Source organism: Gavia stellata, chromosome Z (assembly GCF_030936135.1).
Source record: "Gavia stellata isolate bGavSte3 chromosome Z, bGavSte3.hap2, whole genome shotgun sequence".
Lineage (NCBI taxonomy): Eukaryota > Metazoa > Chordata > Aves > Gaviiformes > Gaviidae > Gavia > Gavia stellata.
The window spans coordinates 4,530,637-4,549,290 of NC_082637.1; the positions used below are offsets into that span (position 1 = coordinate 4,530,637).

The 18,654-nt window shown below is 42.6% G+C and overlaps 1 protein-coding gene across 3 annotated transcripts in view; it reads left to right on the forward strand.

Annotated features, from left to right (window-relative positions):
• PIAS2 (protein inhibitor of activated STAT 2) overlaps nt 1–16,196 on the forward strand; it is a 30,802-nt gene extending 14,606 nt beyond the window's left edge. The window contains exons 6-14 of one of the 3 annotated variants that reach the window (XM_059833254.1): nt 2,928–3,062; nt 6,338–6,443; nt 7,042–7,115; nt 7,996–8,156; nt 8,767–8,900; nt 9,349–9,520; nt 11,766–11,905; nt 13,716–13,753; nt 15,449–16,196. In XM_059833254.1, the coding sequence (XP_059689237.1) occupies nt 2,928–3,062; nt 6,338–6,443; nt 7,042–7,115; nt 7,996–8,156; nt 8,767–8,900; nt 9,349–9,520; nt 11,766–11,905; nt 13,716–13,753; nt 15,449–15,634 (1,146 nt within the window). In that variant the 3' untranslated portion in view covers nt 15,635–16,196. The remainder of the gene's footprint in view (nt 1–2,927; nt 3,063–6,337; nt 6,444–7,041; nt 7,116–7,995; nt 8,157–8,766; nt 8,901–9,348; nt 9,521–11,765; nt 11,906–13,715; nt 13,754–15,448) is intronic. The other 2 variants (XM_059833253.1, XM_059833255.1) reach the window with 2 other exon arrangements.
• The last annotated feature ends 2,458 nt before the right edge of the window (nt 16,197–18,654 follow it).

Sequence of the window (18,654 nt, forward strand, 5' to 3'; positions counted from 1 at the left end):
TATGAGCTGAATGACAAATACAGTCTCAGTCCGAGTGCACCTGCAAACACTTTTTGTTGATTTGGTCACTGACTGCATCCCGCCGGTGGTTCCTTTCTGTTGCAGGAAATGTAAGACAACTTCTTTTCCTCAAAGACCGCTATTGTCCAACTCATTAGTGTTGGTGTTAGGTAATTAATCAGTGATGCCAGCCTCTGTTGCCAACTTGTACACTTTCTAAGTGAGTACTGTTCTGTCTTTTCCCTGGTATAGCAGTTCATGCCCCTGCAGATGTCTGTAAATTATTCTTGGTCATCTCCTTGGCTGCAATCCTTACGAGAAACTTCAGAGAAAGGCTGCCAGTGTGCCAGTACTGCTGCAGGTTGTGCCAACTCATGTTAACACGGTGTTTTCCTGTATTCCTACAACAGTCTGTGTCCTCCTCTTATAGTGTTGGTTCTGACTTAAAAGGAGTAAACGTAGAGCCTTGCATGCTGGTGTCTTGGCAAGTAACAAGGTTTTTGCACATCATGCACTACAGCAGGTGTTTCTCCTGTTGACTTCTCTTGTAGGCAAGACAAAACACGAAAGTCCAAAAAGGTAATTTGTTTTTCTTCTTGGGGGATCTCCATAGACCACTGCAGGTCTTTTTCAAAGGGCAAAATCAAGTATGTCAGGGCAGGTTGGAAATAGGCAGATAGAAGAGCAGTCACACTTGCTGTCGATAGATTTTTCTGGCTATAGCAGATTCCAGCTGCTTTGACTAATATGGTTCTTGCAAGAAGTGTGGCAGACTTAAAGACCCAAATAATGTTGGTGCACGTGCTAACCACTAGAATTGGCAGCCTAACTAAACAGCGCTAGACCGTGCTGGGTGCGATAGGCAAGCAGAGTGCTCTTTACCTAAGTCCTGGAAGGCTAGGAAGGGACGGTTTTAAAAAGTGTTCTAGGAGTACAAGATTGAATCTGATCTCAAGGTCATGGCTCTGTGGAAGAAAACATAAAAGCTTGACTGAAATGAAGCACGTGCGCTGCAGAGTCTGTCTCTAAAAAAGGAAAAAAAGAAAAGCTGGGAAATATAAGAGAACTTGCATCCTTGCTCTCTTGAAAGCGAGGCAGCTTCATTTTAGGTTGGAGACCAGCAGGATTATTGTGGCTGGTACAGTTTGTGTGGAAGTACTCTCCTAAATATTGCGGGGATGGTGTGTTCATCCACATAAGCTCATTATAAAGTCACCATAGTAGAGAAAGGCCTGCTACAGCAAAGCAGCTAGGATATATATGCTCTATAATGGCTGCAGCTGTTACGTCTGATTAAAGAAATGGCAAATCATTCATTCTTTTAAATGTGAAATTGTCAGCAGTCTTGATACATCTGCTGCCTCTGTGTTCTGTGATAAAGCAGACATGGTAAAGTTCCTAATAGCTACTGGGTCACTCATCTGGGGTAAGAACCATTTTAGAGAGAGTTCTTCAGCAATTGCTGTCTGCCACTCTGGCCTGGCAGGCCTGCCCGTAGAAGTTCTGAGACTCTATACTGTCACTGCAAGCAGGAGTCTGGTCTGAAATTAATAAAGGGCAGTGGTGAGGCACAGCCAGGGCTTGGTTGTCAGGTGAAACATATGGACTAGTAATAGAGCTGCTTTGGAAACCTAGGAAATGGTGTGACAACTATCGAGTCCTCCTTGGATTCAAGGCAGTGATTATCCTGTGGTATACTTGGCTAGTGAGCGGAAGAGGCTATTTCTGGTTTTTATTTTCAGACTTAGTGTCTCTCAAAGTAACTCTTTTTCCAAGCACTAGGCTGTGAATGTGTGTGTTTCTCTGGGTAAAAAAAAAAATGTGTGTTTTTCCCAGCATATCCTTTCTGAGAGAGTTTCTTATATAGAACAACACTGTCTTGAACTAAACAAAATCTGGCAGTCAGTTCTGTTCAAGACAGAGGGGTGCAATCTCTTATTGGCATCCTTCTGGTGCAGGATGAGTTTTTGAGATGAGTGGACTGCAGGCTGTCTGTGTGAGCTCAAACCAGAGATTCTCCGAGTTCCTGTTGCAGACTGGCTCGCTTTCATAGCGACAGATGTGGGGTGAGATGAATAAGCTGCAGTTAGGCCATGTGCTCCTTCACATAGCACAAGTACTTTCTGCTCATGATGTGCTGGAGAGTATGTGCTTGCCTAGAAGCAAAAGGGAACCGGATGGCTCCCGATTCAATTTGCAAACATCATATAGGAAATAAAACTACAGAGAAAAACAGTCTAGGTTATGAAATTCTTCAAAGCTGAGTAAACGAGTTTATTTTGTTTCTGCAGACAACAGCAAAACCCATTAGCTGTTAAATACAGCTGATATTCCATGCACAGCACTTCTTCAGGGGCCTTGGCGGAGTACAGATAACAAGCTGTTGCTGTGGGGCTAGGTGTAGTTGGTATGAGGCAAAGCAGACGCCAAGGAGATGTGGAGCTCTTGGAACAAGACTTTACTGTTTCTTAAATAGAATCAATGAAGTGTTTTCCAGGTGTGAAACACTGAATTAACTCCTCATGACTTGCTGTGTTTGTCACTAAGGCTGTATCCCTGGATTGTTCCGTGCTCTTTCTTTCAGTGGGGTGGGGAAAAAAGGACAAAGCATCAACATTGCTTTTTATTCTTCCAGTGAACTCACCTGGACCAAAACTGCTGCCTTTTCCGCCTTTTCCACCTTTTCAGCACTTCTGTGAAACCACTTTAAAAACAAAAAATGCTTTAAAATTGTGGTTGACTTACAATATTAGACTGTCAAAGACTGGTATTTCTCAGAGTAAGCGTAGAACTTACTCTTCAGCTTAGAGAGCCTCTAGGTTTACATCGTTCCCATAGATCTGTTTAAAACTAACAAGTCTGTTTCAGCAGGTTTCAGAGTAAGCAGGGAGACTTGGTAACGCTTTCCTTGTCCTTTCTTCTCATAGGGATATGCTCCACCGCCAAAAAATGGAATTGAACAGAAGCGACCTGGGCGCCCCTTGAATATAACATCTCTAGTTAGGTTGTCGTCAGCAGTGCCAAACCAGATTTCCATTTCCTGGGCTTCTGAAATTGGAAAGGTAAGCTGATGTTCTGTAGGATGTGGAAAGTTGTCTAAATAACCTCATCTAGCGTTCCTTCTTCCCCACTGCCTGATGTTGCTGGCAAGGCACGCACCGGCAAGTGTTTAGTGCTGGGTGGCTGAACTTACTATCAGAGCCAGGAAACAAAGTTTCCTCTAGAAGTATGGTAGTTTACAGTAACATATATAAGATTTGCATACAGGTGGCAAAGACTTCCTTACAGAATTCACGTTAGAAAGCCCTGCCATTAGGGGTTGCCTGAAATGTGTGTCAAAAATACCAAAATCTTTGCGATGTAAATAGTACAAAACAGTTCAGACATGACAAAATAACACTTTTCCATATCTGTTGTAACTGTCCATTGGAGAAGGCTTTTTAAACTGACCACATGTGCCAAGGCTGTGGGGGTGGAGACAGGCATTTCCTTTCAAGGTTTTTGTATTTTCTAACCCAGTAATACTAAGTAGTTTTACAAAAGCAATTTTTATTTCATAGGAAGAACTGGTTAATGGATATTTCCATCTCTGTTCTTTTGAGATTCCTTGTTTACATGAAAATAGCCTCTCTATGAGTTGATTTAAAACTGTACTTGCAAATAAACCAAAACAGGGGTGGAATTTCCAGCTTGGAAAGCTCTTAGATGGCAGGTTGCTGGGAAGGGTTTACTGGGGAGGTGTCAGGCTGCTGGGGCTTGATGGATCTCGACCATGCTTGGTTGGACCAATGTTGTGGGGGGGGTATGTGTGTTTGTGATGCAGGATATCTGAGCAGTGTGTGCTTTCTTACAAATGAAGAGTATTCCAGGAAGCTTGGGTGACTTGAGGGAGAAGTGACTCAATGTGGGGAAGGATGGAGGGCTGGCGAAAAAAACAAGATAATTGAAGCCTTTTCATAATGCAGTTCTAAACTTCACGGAAAGCTGCAGTGGGGGAAAAGCATGCTAGACTTCAGGTGATAAAGGAGGTGGTGACTAAAGTGTGATACCTGTTGCTTTCTAGTGCCTGCAGTCATTAATCATAGTTTAAAAGGAATTATCCTTTAAAATGGCTGCATGGCTGTTTAGACCCTATGTTTAAACCCTATGGATTTACTAAAGAAAGGGAGAGCGTGAGTAATTTCTGAATTCTTCCTAGGTTTAAATAGCTGTTGCAGCAGCCCTTTCAGCTGTTGGCAAGTCAAGAACTACTTACTCCTTGATCTGTGGCTAGTTGTGTATATCCTTCTGGATTCAATTATCACAGTAGCTTACCTCCTGCTTTTTTTCCTTCAAAATCAGAATCGGTGGACCTGAGACACCATATGTTTCAAAGTGAGATTTCAGTATAAACTTTTATACACTAAAATTTAAAAAAAGAAATTGGAGACAAAGCTCATGTTCAGAAAATAAAAGGGCAGTGCTGACAGCAAAGTTTTTTTTTTTTTTCTAAAACAGAGGTGGGGGAAAGATCTAAGCCATTGCTTCCCAATCATAAAGCACAAGAATCCTGAAATGACTGCAGGGTTATGTGTGGTCTTGGCCTCTCCTGCTGACCCCTGCTTTCTTCCTCCCCTGTATCTGCCAAAATATATTCTCATGGAAGCAGATGAATTGGAGGTTGTCCCTGCACTCCCCCTGCCCCGAGAGGTAAAGTGAGTTCACTGCTTTAATGTTGGTGCACTGCTCTAAGTATCAGAACCCACATAGCAGCCGTCGCTCTTCATCCTCTAAATGAGACCCTTGGGGACAGTGAGGGGTGTCAGTGGGTGCACATGGTAACGGCTTTGCTGGAGCGTGTCCAGAGAAGGGCGATGAAGCTGGTGAGGGGTCTGGAGCACAAGTCTGATGAGGAGCGGCTGAGGGAGCTGGGGTTGTTCAGTCTGGAGAAGAGGAGGCTGAGGGGAGACCTTATCGCTCTCTACAACTACCTGAAAGGGGGTTGCAGAGAGGTGGGTGTTGGTCTCTTCTCCCAAGTGACTAGCAACAGGACTAGAGGAAATGGCCTCAAGTTGTGCCAGGGGAGGTTTAGGCTGGATATTAGGAAAAATTTCTTTACTGAGAGAGTGAAGCATTGGAACAGGCTGCCCAGGGAGGTGGTGGAGTCACCATCACTGGAGGTGTTCAAGGAACCTGTGGACGAGGCATTGTGGGACATGGTTTAATGGGCATGGAGGTGTTAGTTGATGGTTGGACTTGATATTACAACCTTAGTAATTCTGTGATTCTGGCTTACTGGCATGTACTTGACTGACAGTGGAGGGCTTCTGAGCAAAGGAGACATTAATTCCATAGAGGTGGTAGGACTTGAGCCTATAGAATTCTTTCTGTAGGCAATAAACAGTGCAATGTATGGTCATTCTTTCAGGGGAAAAAAAATTATCCATTTTTCTTAGTGGTTTCCCACGCATTTAGATAACTTTATCTGCTCATCTAGGTAAGAGCTGGTTTTCCTATAGGTGGTAAAGGAGGAGCAGGGCAGTAGGTGTTCTTGTTCAAAATTCTTGTGTCAGTACCCAGACAGTATATGAGCCATAAGAAGGTGGCTGGCAGGAAATGGAAGAGACTGCAGGTTGTGTTTGTTACACAGATGAAACCATTATTATTCTGCAGTAGTGGGACTTGCAGTATTTTCTCTTCACTAGTGAGCTTGAAGAGAGAGTGAACACTGAACAAAAGCTGGCAAGTGGTGTGAATTAGGGAAGAGTAGTAAATGCTAGGGAAGGTGGCCAGCCTCAGCGGAGTGGCTATGGTGTAATGAGGCTTGGCTTAAAAGTGCAGAGCAAGCTAAAGAGAAGGTACAAAGAAACTGGTGCAGCTGTGTGTCATTTAAAGGTGTTGTGTTTGCACCTGAAAGAGCATTACTCTTTTCTTTTGTCTTGTGCTTATCTTTGAGCTCCCCACTAACAGATTGACACTGAAAAAAGGGATGGATTTAGGAGACAAACATTGAGAAGTTCTTTAAAGACTGTATGTATGAGAAGGTGTGTCACCAGCCTAAATCACCTTACCAAGAAAACAGCTCAGGTTGTCTCTTGGTTGTGGAGTTGTTATTCGTCTTAGTTAAGTCACAACTGGAGTAGGACAATTGGACTTGACTGGCAGGAGAATTCTGGCAGAGTACTGGAGACTCTCACAGTAATGAAGTTGTCTGTCAATGCTTTTCATAACTATTAAGGGAAAAAATTGGCATGTTTTTGTTTTTACTGTATGCTACAACAAGTGAAATAGTAACCTGTTGTCATAGTGGAAGTACTGTATGAAATCAATATTTAATCTTTAATCACTCTTTTTGTAGAATTACTCCATGTCTGTGTATCTCGTTCGTCAGCTCACTTCAGCTATGCTTTTGCAGAGGTTAAAAATGAAAGGTATCAGAAACCCCGATCATTCCAGAGCACTAAGTAAGTCAAATTAATTTGCCTGTCTGTACTTTTTGAGGGTGGCTGGTGGCTCTTTCAAACTAGAACTGGTAATACTTAAGGGATTTGCAGCATTTTGAAAAGCAAGTCGATGCCCAGAGTATCAAAGGTTCCCTTTGCTGTTGCTGCGGCATCATGCACTTTTTCAGTAAGGGTCCCTGAGCCGGTAGGGAGTCGCACCTAGGGATCCCTTCTGAAATGTTCTCATGGGAATGCCCTGAGCACCACTTACTGTGGTGGGCTGTGAGGTGCAGGTGGATGTCCTAAATTCTCTTCACTTGCATGTGATGCTGATTGTCTTTGTACCTCATTCACTGATGATTATTTTATTTATCTCTTCGCATGTTGGGTTGAGTTTGCTCTACTAACCATTGTGGCTGTTAGTGCATCTGTTGCATTTCAAATAGTCTTGTGATGCACAGTGTTTGCCACTTAACTAAATAGTGAAACTATTTTTGTTTGATATGGCTATGAACTGGTTTCCTAGATGCTTAATTTTTTTTTTTAGATGTACTGGTGAATCAAGATTAGCATTTCAAATAATGATGTCTGTGTATAACTTCTTAATTTATTTTGATAGTTAAAGAAAAACTAACTGCAGATCCTGATAGTGAGATTGCCACAACCAGTCTGCGGGTATCTCTGATGTGTCCTGTAAGTACAGCTGGAAGTTACCATACACAGATTTGTGTAGTCATCTATAGTGCAGAGCTGGGCTGCTTTTAAAAGGCCCCGCTTTAGGAACTTACCTGGTTTTTGGTTTATACTGATTAATGAATATAAAATAGGGGGGAGAAGGGTGCATCTACAAGCACCTGATTGTAGCAGCATTCAACCAACTATGGTTTAGAGCTGTGAATGCCTCAGTTGTAATGCAGTCAGAATCAAGTTGCTACTCGCCTGTATAGGGAGGAGTAATCTCATATATTGAGGCATTGAGACTAACTGGGCAGGGTGACAGACTAATTAAAGGACACAATGATAAATAAAACTTTGTATCTCCTCATCTTGGTGGTATTGCTTATACTGCCAGCTACTATAACAAAAAAAAATTGACCACCGGGTAACAAGGTAATGCTGCCTTGGGGTTTCTCTTCCCAGGTAGAAATTGGCCTTGTGTTTGTGACTGGTCTGTTAAGTCAAATGTTAAAATGGGTGTAATGCCATTCTGAGTCTGACATAACTGGAGCTCACAAAAACCCCTTGAAATATTTGGTTGAAAGAAAACAGTAAAGCAGGTGCTTCAGTAGGTCTTTTAATAAAAATAAAATCCTAGAAATAACATCGATGCAGGTCCATTAGAAATGTTTCTGACTGTTTTCAACTCAGTGAAGACTTTGAGGATGGCTTTGTTCCTTTAAGTGCACTGTACGTGCTTTGATAGGGTGGATTTGCCTGCAGTGACCTTAGCACTGGGCACCTCTGTAGTGAGAAGAGACAGTTACTTCACCGACTGCCTCTGATTTCATTGTTAGCCATCCAGGCCTGCTTCACTGTCTTCTGTTCTGACACTCTTTAAATGCATCTCCTGCAGCTGGGAAAAATGAGACTGACAATCCCATGCCGGGCTGTTACTTGCACACACCTGCAATGTTTTGATGCTGCTCTTTATCTTCAAATGAATGAAAAGAAGCCTACCTGGATCTGCCCTGTCTGTGACAAAAAGGCAGCTTATGAGAGCCTAATATTAGATGGGTAAGAGGCTGGGTTTGCAGATTACCCAATTACTTAAAATTTTTCATGATGTACTTGATAGCTACTTTTGTGACTTGAGGTTTAGCCATTTCATACTATTTTCTTTGTCAAAATACTTTAGGCTGTGAGGAATCATTAGACTCCATTAGTTTCTGTTCCCATGTAATGAACTATAAGTTTATCTCCTAACTGCATCATCAAACTCTTGAGCCTCAGCATATTGCCTCTGGAGAAATCCAAATGTGACATATAAGGATAGAGCTCCCTTTTGCGTGACCGTATCTCTGAAGCTATTAACTTCAAAATTTAACTTCTAAGTGATAAACAAGTGTCAAAATTGATTCAAAGGATGATGATTTCTGCTTCTGTCTGGGAATCTATGAATTGCAGTAATGTTGGAGTGGAATATGGGTAGGCTGGGATACTCTTTTAGGATTCGATGCCTGCGAAGGCTATAATTGCAGGCCTTCAGGTAAGATGAACTAGGGAGAGAGTACAAGCAGTGGGTCCAAGGTGATCATAATTAGCTCTTCAACTGTGTCTCCTTTTCACTTAAAATAAAAAATTTCACTTGGAGTAAAAAATGAAACCACTCAACTTTATTTTTCAGGCTCTTTATGGAAATCCTCAATGAATGTTCAGATGTGGATGAGATCAAATTCCAAGAAGATGGCTCCTGGTGCCCCATGAGGCCAAAGAAAGAAGCTGTGAAAGTCTCAAGTCCACAGTGCACCAAAATCGAAAGTATGTACATCTGGGTGCTGGTTGCAAACCAACAAAAAGTCCTGGAGGCTTAGTTATAGCTGGGATAATGTGTATGGATGTTGATGTTTGGGGTTTTTCTTGGGGGGTGGGGTGGGGTTAATACTTTTCAACTTATTTTCATTTAAACTTAAAAGGGTTGTATCGCTAAAAACGTGCATTTGTGGGTTTTGTCTTTGCTCTTTATAATAGCAGTTAAGAAAATGAATGTTTTAGGTCTTTAAACTGATACGTGAAGATTAAAGCTTGTGCTTTAATAATATCAGCATGATACAGAGTACTAATAAAACAGGTCCTGGGCCGTAACATTCTCTGTAGTAGCCAGGAAGATGAGCTAAAACAGGATTTGAGATACTGTTTCTGTTGCAAATAGAAACTGATGATGTCAACAGCCTTTAAAAAAACAGTGATATTTTATTTTCTTGTTTAGGTTCCAGTGTTGTTAGCAAACCGTGTTCTGTGACGGTGGCCAATGAGGTAAACAAGAAGAAAGTTGACGTTATTGACTTGACAATAGAAAGCTCGTCTGACGAAGAGGAAGATCCTCCTGCCAAAAGGAAGTGCATATTTATGTCTGAAACACAAGGAAGCCCAACCAAAGGGTTTGTCAATTTTAAAGTTAGTTGTTATTCTGTAATGTCTCAGATAAACTGATGTGCAGACAAATGGACTTGTAATCTTCTCTCTTCGTGACCCAGCTCCACACTTCCAGAGGAGAATTTCTAGGCCTCTCCTTGCAGAAGGTTGTATTGATACAGTACCTTTGTACAGGCAAAACACTATTAAATAGTTTTGCATCTCACAAAAGACTTGGGCTGACTGTTGGTGTGTTTGCAGGGATATTTCTCCATAGAAAAGGAAGCTGATTAAGCTAATGGACAGGATTCCGCTGTGAAAGCAGATTATGCCAAGTAGAGGACCTTTATGCATTCTTGCTAAGTTAGTGTCATCTTAAAGGCTCTTCTCTCGCTGTCTGTTATACCCTTTATCTCATCTGCTCTGGTGCCCAGGAAACTAGGCTGCGTTGTGTGTTTCATCAGTCTTGGAAGGGAGGCGCTTTGCTGTTTTGAATCAAGACAAGCTTTTTCCTCCATCTCTCTGTTAAACTCTGGAATGTCTTGGACACTGTTGCTGGCCATGGTTATCAGTCAGTCCGGCACCTTGGTTAGCGCAACGAATGACTTCCCAAGTCCTCTGTCAACTGCTTCATCTTTGTACTCATGCCTGACTGACTTCAGCAGCAGGCTTAACCAGGTTCTTCACTGTTGTGCAGCCTTCTGTCTGTCCCAGTCTGTGCAACTCAGCTGCAGTTACTGTTTGTGGCTTCCATAAAGTTCTTGCTCTTGGCCCTGCAGGGAGAGAGGAGTGCTGGTTAGGCTCTCCAGCAGTCACCGCTCCACGAGGCAATTCCAAGTGTCAGCTTTTAGTAATGGCCTGTTAGTGTTGCTGCATGCATGAGGGGTGTGTCTGTGTCTCTCAGCGTAGTGGCTTATGTCTTGTATTAAAATAATAGTCATAAAACCAAACTCCTCCTGTTTTGCCAGCTCTTGAAGTAATGAGTAGGTGTACTGTGTCTCTAGTCCACAGAAATGTGTGGTCTTTGGTAAGCAAATGGTTGTCTTCAATGACTTTCAGCAGTGATACTGAAATGCTGTTGCTTGTTGTGAGGACTGTGGAGGAGTCCTTCTGCAAGAGACCCTGTTTCTTATTTTTATAAGGAAAAATTGCTACAAATACATCTCTTGATGAAGTTTCAGAAGGCACCAAGACTTACTTCCATGCTCCTGTGTTTGTCTGAGCTGGCTACCTGCAACCATAATTGTAGAAGGATTGAGTTTTCTTGTCTGTGACCAATGTATTTTCCTTGCTGTTTGGGTATGGAAGTGGTGTGTTTTCATTCTTCAAATCCAAGTCAAAGCCAGGTTTTTGGGGAATAGCTTATCTCCCGTAAACAATGTTGCCTGAATGCTAGTTTTGGCAAAGCTGTGGGGTGTCTTCCTACAGGCAGAAGCAACATAGGCTGAAGTATAAGAGGTGCTTGAGAAGGGAGGGTCTGAAATCCAAGCTTCTGAAATCAGAAGTAGCATAAATGCACCAATGCAGCAGTCTGGGGAGAAAGATGTGAGTGGGTAACAGTCAGGGCTGGAGGGAGGGATGCGGAGCAGCTGGGAGGGGGACTCTGGGTGTTTCCACCTGGCTTGGAGTCTATGAAGTATTTTATGCATGTGGCTGGTGCCTGAACACTTGTGGTGTCATCTTTAATGGTGCCACGAGGTAATCAGGCAGAAGGTGGGGACACAGGAGGGTTTTAACTGGTTGCGTGCTCGTGGAACTGGTGAGCTTAGCTTGGGCTCTGGCTGTGAGTAAAGATGGGTTTGTTATTTAACTCCCACGTGTGTAATCTGTGCTCCAGGGGTGAATAATGGTCAGTTGTGCCCTTGGTGTTGACCGTTAGCACTGAGGAGCAGTTACATGGAGAAACTGAAATGAGTGCTCTCCTCCTGGCTCTGGCTACCTGCACATCCCTCCCAGGATGCTCCACAGATACAGAGGTCCATTTCTGTCTCTGAATGGTAGACTGTTATAAACGACTCCAGCACTGTACTTTGTTTTAATGCCAGCTTGCTCTTATATCATAGCCGCTGTTGAGAGCCAAGATATGGTCATGTTATTATGAAGACTGTTATGAAAGAGGAAATTAAGAGTGGAATACTGTGTAGTGAGTAGCCACGCTATAGTTGTGTTGTAACATAGTGACCTTGTGAATGAGAGTGCACAGCGGTACGTAATTTCTCTTCTGTAACTAACGGCCAGGTTGTTTGTAACTTCCCGTGCTGTTTAAAACAGGGTTCTCATGTATCAGCCATCTACCGTCAGAGTGCCCAGCGTGACAACAGTCGATGCTGCTGCTATTCCTCCTTCATTAACAGACTACCCAGTACCATTCCATCATCCACCAATATCCAGTATTTCATCAGACTTGCCAGGTAGGTGGTGGCTATTTTTAATCTGTATTCTGACAGCCTTATTAATTTGTGGGGTGGGTAAAAATTGGGAGAATGGATCAACTTTTTTTTTTAAATGGAACAAGACCATGTGCAGTATTGCACTGATGTGATGTCTAGACAAGTCTAGTACAGGCTGTCTTTCCGCTTTCAGATTGCACTTCACAACAGCGATGTGAAAAGCATTGCTTCTGGGGTACACCCTCAAATTGGTGCTTTGGAACGGCAGCCAAAAACGCTTCTCGCTATAGTCAGTTAGACTTCGTGTAAACATCCGGTTGTTACGTGTCGTAGATGCGAGGGAGAGTAGCTGCTTATTTAAGTTACAGAAGCGTGATGGCACTGACTCATCCCAACCCTAGATGTAGAGATGTTCTGCTAGCTGATTCTAGTGGTGCTCTGTCTAAACTGTATGAAAAAAGGTTAAGGTGAGCTACAACATGTAAGCTGACCTCTATTGACTTTCTTTACCTAGACATTCCCTAAATGCCTATGATGTATTCTTCAACACTGCTGCTAAATATCAGACAAAAGGTGGGGATACTGATTGTTTTCTACCCTGGCTCCTTGAAAAGAACACTGTCTATAGGGACTCTGGGGGTTCTTTTTGCCGGCTGTAACGAACCCAGAGCCCAGGAAATGGTGACTTGTGGTGACAGGTGTCACATTGGCCTCCTGTACTTCCCTCTCCCCCTTCCATTGCCTGTCTCCATTTCTCCCCTGCAACATCTCTGGGTTTTTTCCTCTTCTTTCAGCACCAGTTTGGCAATGGGATGGATATCATTCCCCTTGTTTCTCTGTCCATTTTGGTTCCCTTACTGCTCCCTCCCTCCACTTCTACCTTGTTAAGAAATTGGTTGCCTTCCCAAATTGGATAGGAGAGTAAGCTGAGAGAATGGAAGTCTAGAACTGTTGTCCATTTCCATCAACTGAAGTTCTAGAACGTGCAAGAACAAAAGCAGCTGTCAATTCTGTAAAAGCAGCTGAACTTAAATCTCCTTCAGAATCTTTCTCTAATGGAGAAGAGAAACCACTGGCCAGAACAGACTTGGAGGTGAGGGAAGAGGGAGGGAGTAAGTTTACCATTTCTTTCTGTTGACATAGCAAACACAAGGCCAATTTTTAGAAACGAAACAAAAAAGGCTGTAATTTCTCATTGGTTTCATAATTTTAAATATCTTGCCCTAAATGCTTACACGCTAATGGTGTATAAGACGGACGCTAGTTGTCACTGCTCTTAGAGGATATACGTTGAACTACTTGTAGTTTCCTCTTCTTCATTCCTTTTATTTGTCTAGACACAAAACGGGGATGATATTAGAAATGTTTCCTTATTGGCTGCCCGTGGGTGGAGGAAGAGACCTGCTGCTTGTTTTTGGACTTGTGCATGTTGTGACTTTACTTCATTCCAGCATCTTTAATGTGATGACACTCTTCATGTCCCAGTTTGGCCAAGTCAGGTACAATATGCAGTGAAACTTGCATTGTGAACCAACAGCTCCAAATGGCAACCTCCATCTAAGCAACCACATTGAACCCACCCTGCAATATCCAGTGAATAATACATCATTATGTCATTCTCATTCTTAAAAAGAGCCACTTGTACTAGATAACTCGTTTTGCTGCTGCCTGAAGTAGTTGTTGAGAGTGGTGTCACAGTGGTATATTCCATTTAGAAATGCTGTATAACGATTGCAAAATCTGTTTCTACGACCACAAAAAAGTTCCTTAAATTTGTTGTGTATGAATAAAAGAAAGACGCATCAATTTATTATCCTTCTCTTCTTTCTAGGTCTGGATTTTCTTTCACTAATCCCAGTTGATTCACAGGTATGTTTCTGAACTGCTATGGGGTTAATTTCCAAGTCTGGTTTTTATGACGTACTGCTCGAGTAACTATCACGGTGCTGTCATCATCCAGACCGTGGTCGCAGTCCACTTGCTTAGACCTAACCACAGACCAGGAAAATCCATGTTCCCAACAAGAGGTGGGGATGAAGATGCATTAAGGGAGGATTCAGTTTAGCCTCACTGTGATAAATCCAGGCATGGAAACTTGTTCTTTATTGATAGTCCACCTTGCTAAAGTGGATACTTGCACAGCATTAACTTGAATACACCCATCACGTATTTCCTGCTCTTAGTTTGTACTGTGTATCCGTAGGCCAGATTAAGCTCTGTAAGTACCCTTCACTGATTGCTGTTTCTGTTGGGTTTGATATTAGTAGGAGATTAAGTTTTAAAGAAAATATCTTCATTAATTTGGTGGGTGCATGACTGAACACTTTTTTATAACAAATCCCTCCATGTAACACCTCAGCCCTATTGGCTTTGGATTATATGGAAACTTTGTAGGTCAGAAGTAACTAGGCGGTGCTTTTCCTTCCCTGGAAACTGAAACTTTACACAGGTAGGGAGAACGGTTCTTCCTGTAACTAGATTCTTACACAGACAGACTCCAGCCTTGAAATGTGGGGGAATACTGGCTCCCTAACTAAGACAAGAGGATCTGAAGCAGACCCTCCGTTCCATCTCTCTGTCACTAGAAGACAACAGTAATAGGACTCTACAGCAGAGTTGATTTTCGGGTGCCTTAAAAACAAAGGATGAACTTCCTCCTTTTCTCTCCACTTACTCCATCTTGCAATACTCTGTGCCTGACCTTGAGATCTGAACTGCCAAAAGTGGGAATAACAGACATTTGTTCATGTGGGAGACTGGAAGCAGGTATGCTGCTATGAAGGGTCCACTTTGGACAGTTCAAACAGTTCAGGCTCAGTTCCAAACGTATGCCCAAGATTGGAATCCACAGGGTAAGAGAAAGCAAGACGTGTTGAACACCGTGTGAGCGTGCGCGCATGGGGGTGTCTTATATTACCCTCTTCTTTGACACCTGGCAACCTTGTTCTGTTTCTAAATGCTTAGAATGTTCAGCTCTGCTTTGAGAAGGCTTGTCTTCCACTTCAGGAAATTTTAAAGCAACTTAGTTATTTTTCTTAATCAGACTTGATCAGGGCTCACTTATCACTGCTAAAATGTTTGGAGACCTGTGTGTATCATTGCAGGTACATACTGTGAAAATGCTGGTTAGTACAGCTGCTGGCATTTGAGGGGATACAGTTATTCTAACCTCCATCAAAGTAGCAAAAAGCATTCTGCTACCTTTCGTGGTGAAAGGAGCCTGAAATAATGCAGTTGTACCCAGTAGCTATGGGCAGCGAACATTCTCCAAACATTAAGGGGTCTTTTGTGATCATCATACGGCCATGACAGTGTTTCTTAATGCCCTAGTAAATGCTCAAGCTAACCACTTAGTAAGAAAAAAACAATGGGGAAGATGAGAAGGGTTCGTGGCTACCATCTCTGCTTGCTTGCTGGTTTGCAGAACTCCGGTTCTTGCTATGCATGTGTTAACAAGGTTCTGCTAGTAACGTGTTTTTGTGCTGGTTGTAGGGAAGATGTATCTTCAGAGCATACATTTCCCTCGTGCAGTTAGTCTCTTCATTCTTCATTGTTTGTTTCAAGCAGTACTGTCCTCCTATGTTTTTGGATAGTCTCACCTCAACCTTAACAAGCAGCACGCCTGGCAGCATCATCACATCAACCAGTCACCACGAGAGCAGCACGCACGTTAGCTCCTCCAGCAGGAGCGAGACAGGAGTGATAACCAGCGGCGGAGGCAGCGCTCCCGACATCATCTCACTGGACTGAAACAAGGGCCAGCGCAGGACTCCTGGAGAAATTGCACAGAGCTGCTGCTTGTATCTCTGGAACTTCAGCATCTCAGAAGTTATTCTGATATTTATTGAAAGGATTTGCCTTCTGGAAAATGGAGTGAATTCATCTACACTAGGAACAGAAGCGGTAGATTTTTTTTTTTTTCCCTTGCTTGTTAAATAGCTGGTATAGAAAAGGCCCCTTCAGAACACGCTTTCATGCTTTCAGCTTGTTCTGGGGAAACTGACTTTTTGTTGCTGGGTGGATCCCACAAATGGTTTTTAATTTTGTTGTAAAACACAGCAATAATGTAAAAACAAACTTTTTTAATTAAAAAGGCACTTAACCACTCTAGAACAACAACAACAACCTGGACAAAGGTGCAGAAGTGTATGCATTGGTGAATTTTTAATATTTTCACTGGGGCCTGTAATAAACTTCATTTAAGACAATGAAGCTTTGTGAAATAGCCATGACTTGTGTTGTATGTCTCTTGTTCCCCACTTCCCCCTTACCTGGGGATGTAGGGGAAGCCTCTGTAAATGGGATTGTTTTGTGTGTTGTTTTTCTTTTTTCCCCCCGATCTTATGTTTTTCACAAATGCAACAATCCTAAGCTGTGACTTCTTCCTCTTTCTGTTCTTTGGGCTGGGGAGGGGACAAACTATCTATGCAAACCCTGCATTACACAATCTCTGTGCTGTCGTGGCAGAATTAGAATACCTCCCCACCACCAAAAACCCTGAACTATGCACAGTTGAGCTATAGTTGAATTTCTGGTTTGATAATTTTAAGAGGTGAAAAAAAAGCCTTTAAACTCAAATTCGATTATAAAGGCCTAGGTGCCCCTCTTTGAAACTGCCCCCCCTCCCCAGATGATCAAGTGAAGCGCATGCTTTCTGTCGCAGCTGTAAGGAGACAAAACAGGAACTCCTTTCTCCAGTGCAGGATTACTTTCTAGGACCTTTTGCCTCTGGCTTCTGTCACTTCAGTGTCTGCTGTATTCTGTCTGGGAATACTGCACTCTGACCTCCCACGGGCGATGCTGGGCTTTTTTCGAAGATAAAAGCTGTAGCTGCACCGTGTTCCCACCTAACTGGAATTATGTGTTTAGGGCTTAATGATGCGTTGTCCCACATTATGTGACCTCCTAATCATGGCTTTTCTAATTCAATGGGAATAACTTCCTCCTGTTTTACTCCTCTGCTGAATCTGCTGCTTTGTTGTGTGTATGCAGTGTCTCCCTGCACACCTCTAAGGATAACCTCAGCAGTACCCTATGGGAAGAGGTTACAGACCAGGAAAACCAAGTCATTTCCATGGAGCTGGAATAATGGTATTGTCTGTATATGTTGTCATAGCAGCTTTTCCAAGTGTTGTGCTTCTGTTGAGTAATTGTATTTGAGATGATTCCTTCCCTAATTACCAGCTTTCACTTTTTTCTGATTTTGTGTTCCTTTTATTTCTTTAGTCAGATGCGTGGTGCTTTTTGCCTTCCATTACTGTTACAGTATTTGAACGAAGTACATGGATATGAAATATTGACGCAGGATGTATTGTAACTCTCGTCTGCCCTGTACTCCTACCTTTAATGCTGCATTACTGTTCCTCATTGCCTTTTTTGTATGATCTTTCACAGCAGTCTTCAGGTCACATGTTGGTCTTAATATTGCATCCACTCTTTCTTCTCCCTTCCTTATCTGTTAAATTTTTTGTACCTGTTAAGGATCAGTTTTTAGCATGATTTATTTCCAATAAAGCCATGCTACTCATGAAACTTTTTCCTAATGGCCTGCAGCAGATCAATGCTTTCTGCATCACGATTGCCCAGTGACTTGAACTATAAATAGAGTGTGGAGAGAGGTTCCAGAGTCATTCTGAATAAAGTGTTTAAAACAGGTGTTTGTTGCTGAAGATGCTGTTTGTACTTTTAACGCCAAACTGGAGCGCAACTCAGGGAATTGCTGAACTGGCTGAAGGGACGTAAACATCTCACATGTATGTCAGAAAAGGTAGGTGAGGGTGAGTGCCATTTTTAGGATGTGCTCTAAACCATTCACAGTGTTATGAAATAGGGCTGGAATTTTGTTTATTTTTGTGCCCTGTTAGTAGTTAAGTATCAGGGCTGAGGTGTGGTTGTGTTCTCCAGCTGTTTTGGGCAGGAGTTTTGCAGCTGCATTTAACTTTAAACCTTCTAGACCCCTGAAAGCAATGGCAAATGCAAACTGAAGGCATTTGAGCCTCACTTGTTTAGGAGAGACCTAGCTTGGCATAGGCTGTGGTGTGATGTAAGTTTTCCTGCAATGCTGATACACACAAGCAGTAGGTAATTACTAGGCTTGTGTAATGCCTAAATCCTTTAATTCACTGAGTTTGCAGGTGATGTGTATCAAGAGCTGCAGTTATGTCACCGATTTGATACACCTTCTTCCACAAGACAACAAAGAATTCACTGAAGCAGCAGTGGGGGGAGTGGGGACTGCGGGCTGCAACTGAATCGAGGCCTGTACCACTCTAGCCCTGCTCTAAGCAAGCCTGTCTGTTGTAGTTAGGCGAGTTTTTGGTTTATTTTTCCTTCAACAAGTTCTAAAATGCATCCAAATGTCTATTCAAGAACTTCCAACAAGAGAAAAATCTTGAAGAAAAGGTTATAGATGACTTCTTACCTATTTGTTTCCACTATGGAAGTATCTGGTCACTGCTTTGAGTGGACTATGTCAAAGATGCCTTCAAACCAACTGCAGAAGGAAAGTAAAGCTTATGAGACTAATACAAAGTCCTTCTACTGCAGAGATAACTGGCGTGCAATGAAAGCCATGCTGCAAGAGCTGGCCCTTTTTTTCCCACCCATCCCTTTGCTACACCTTTTTCTGCATTTTCTGGAAGATAAGTGAGCTTCCTTAAAAGAGAGGTAGCTGCTAAAATACTAGTTCCAGAAAGGCTCTGTCTATGCACTGAAGACTATTAGCCTAAGCTGGCTTCTGATTTTCGTATTTCCAGGTCAGATAAAGCTGT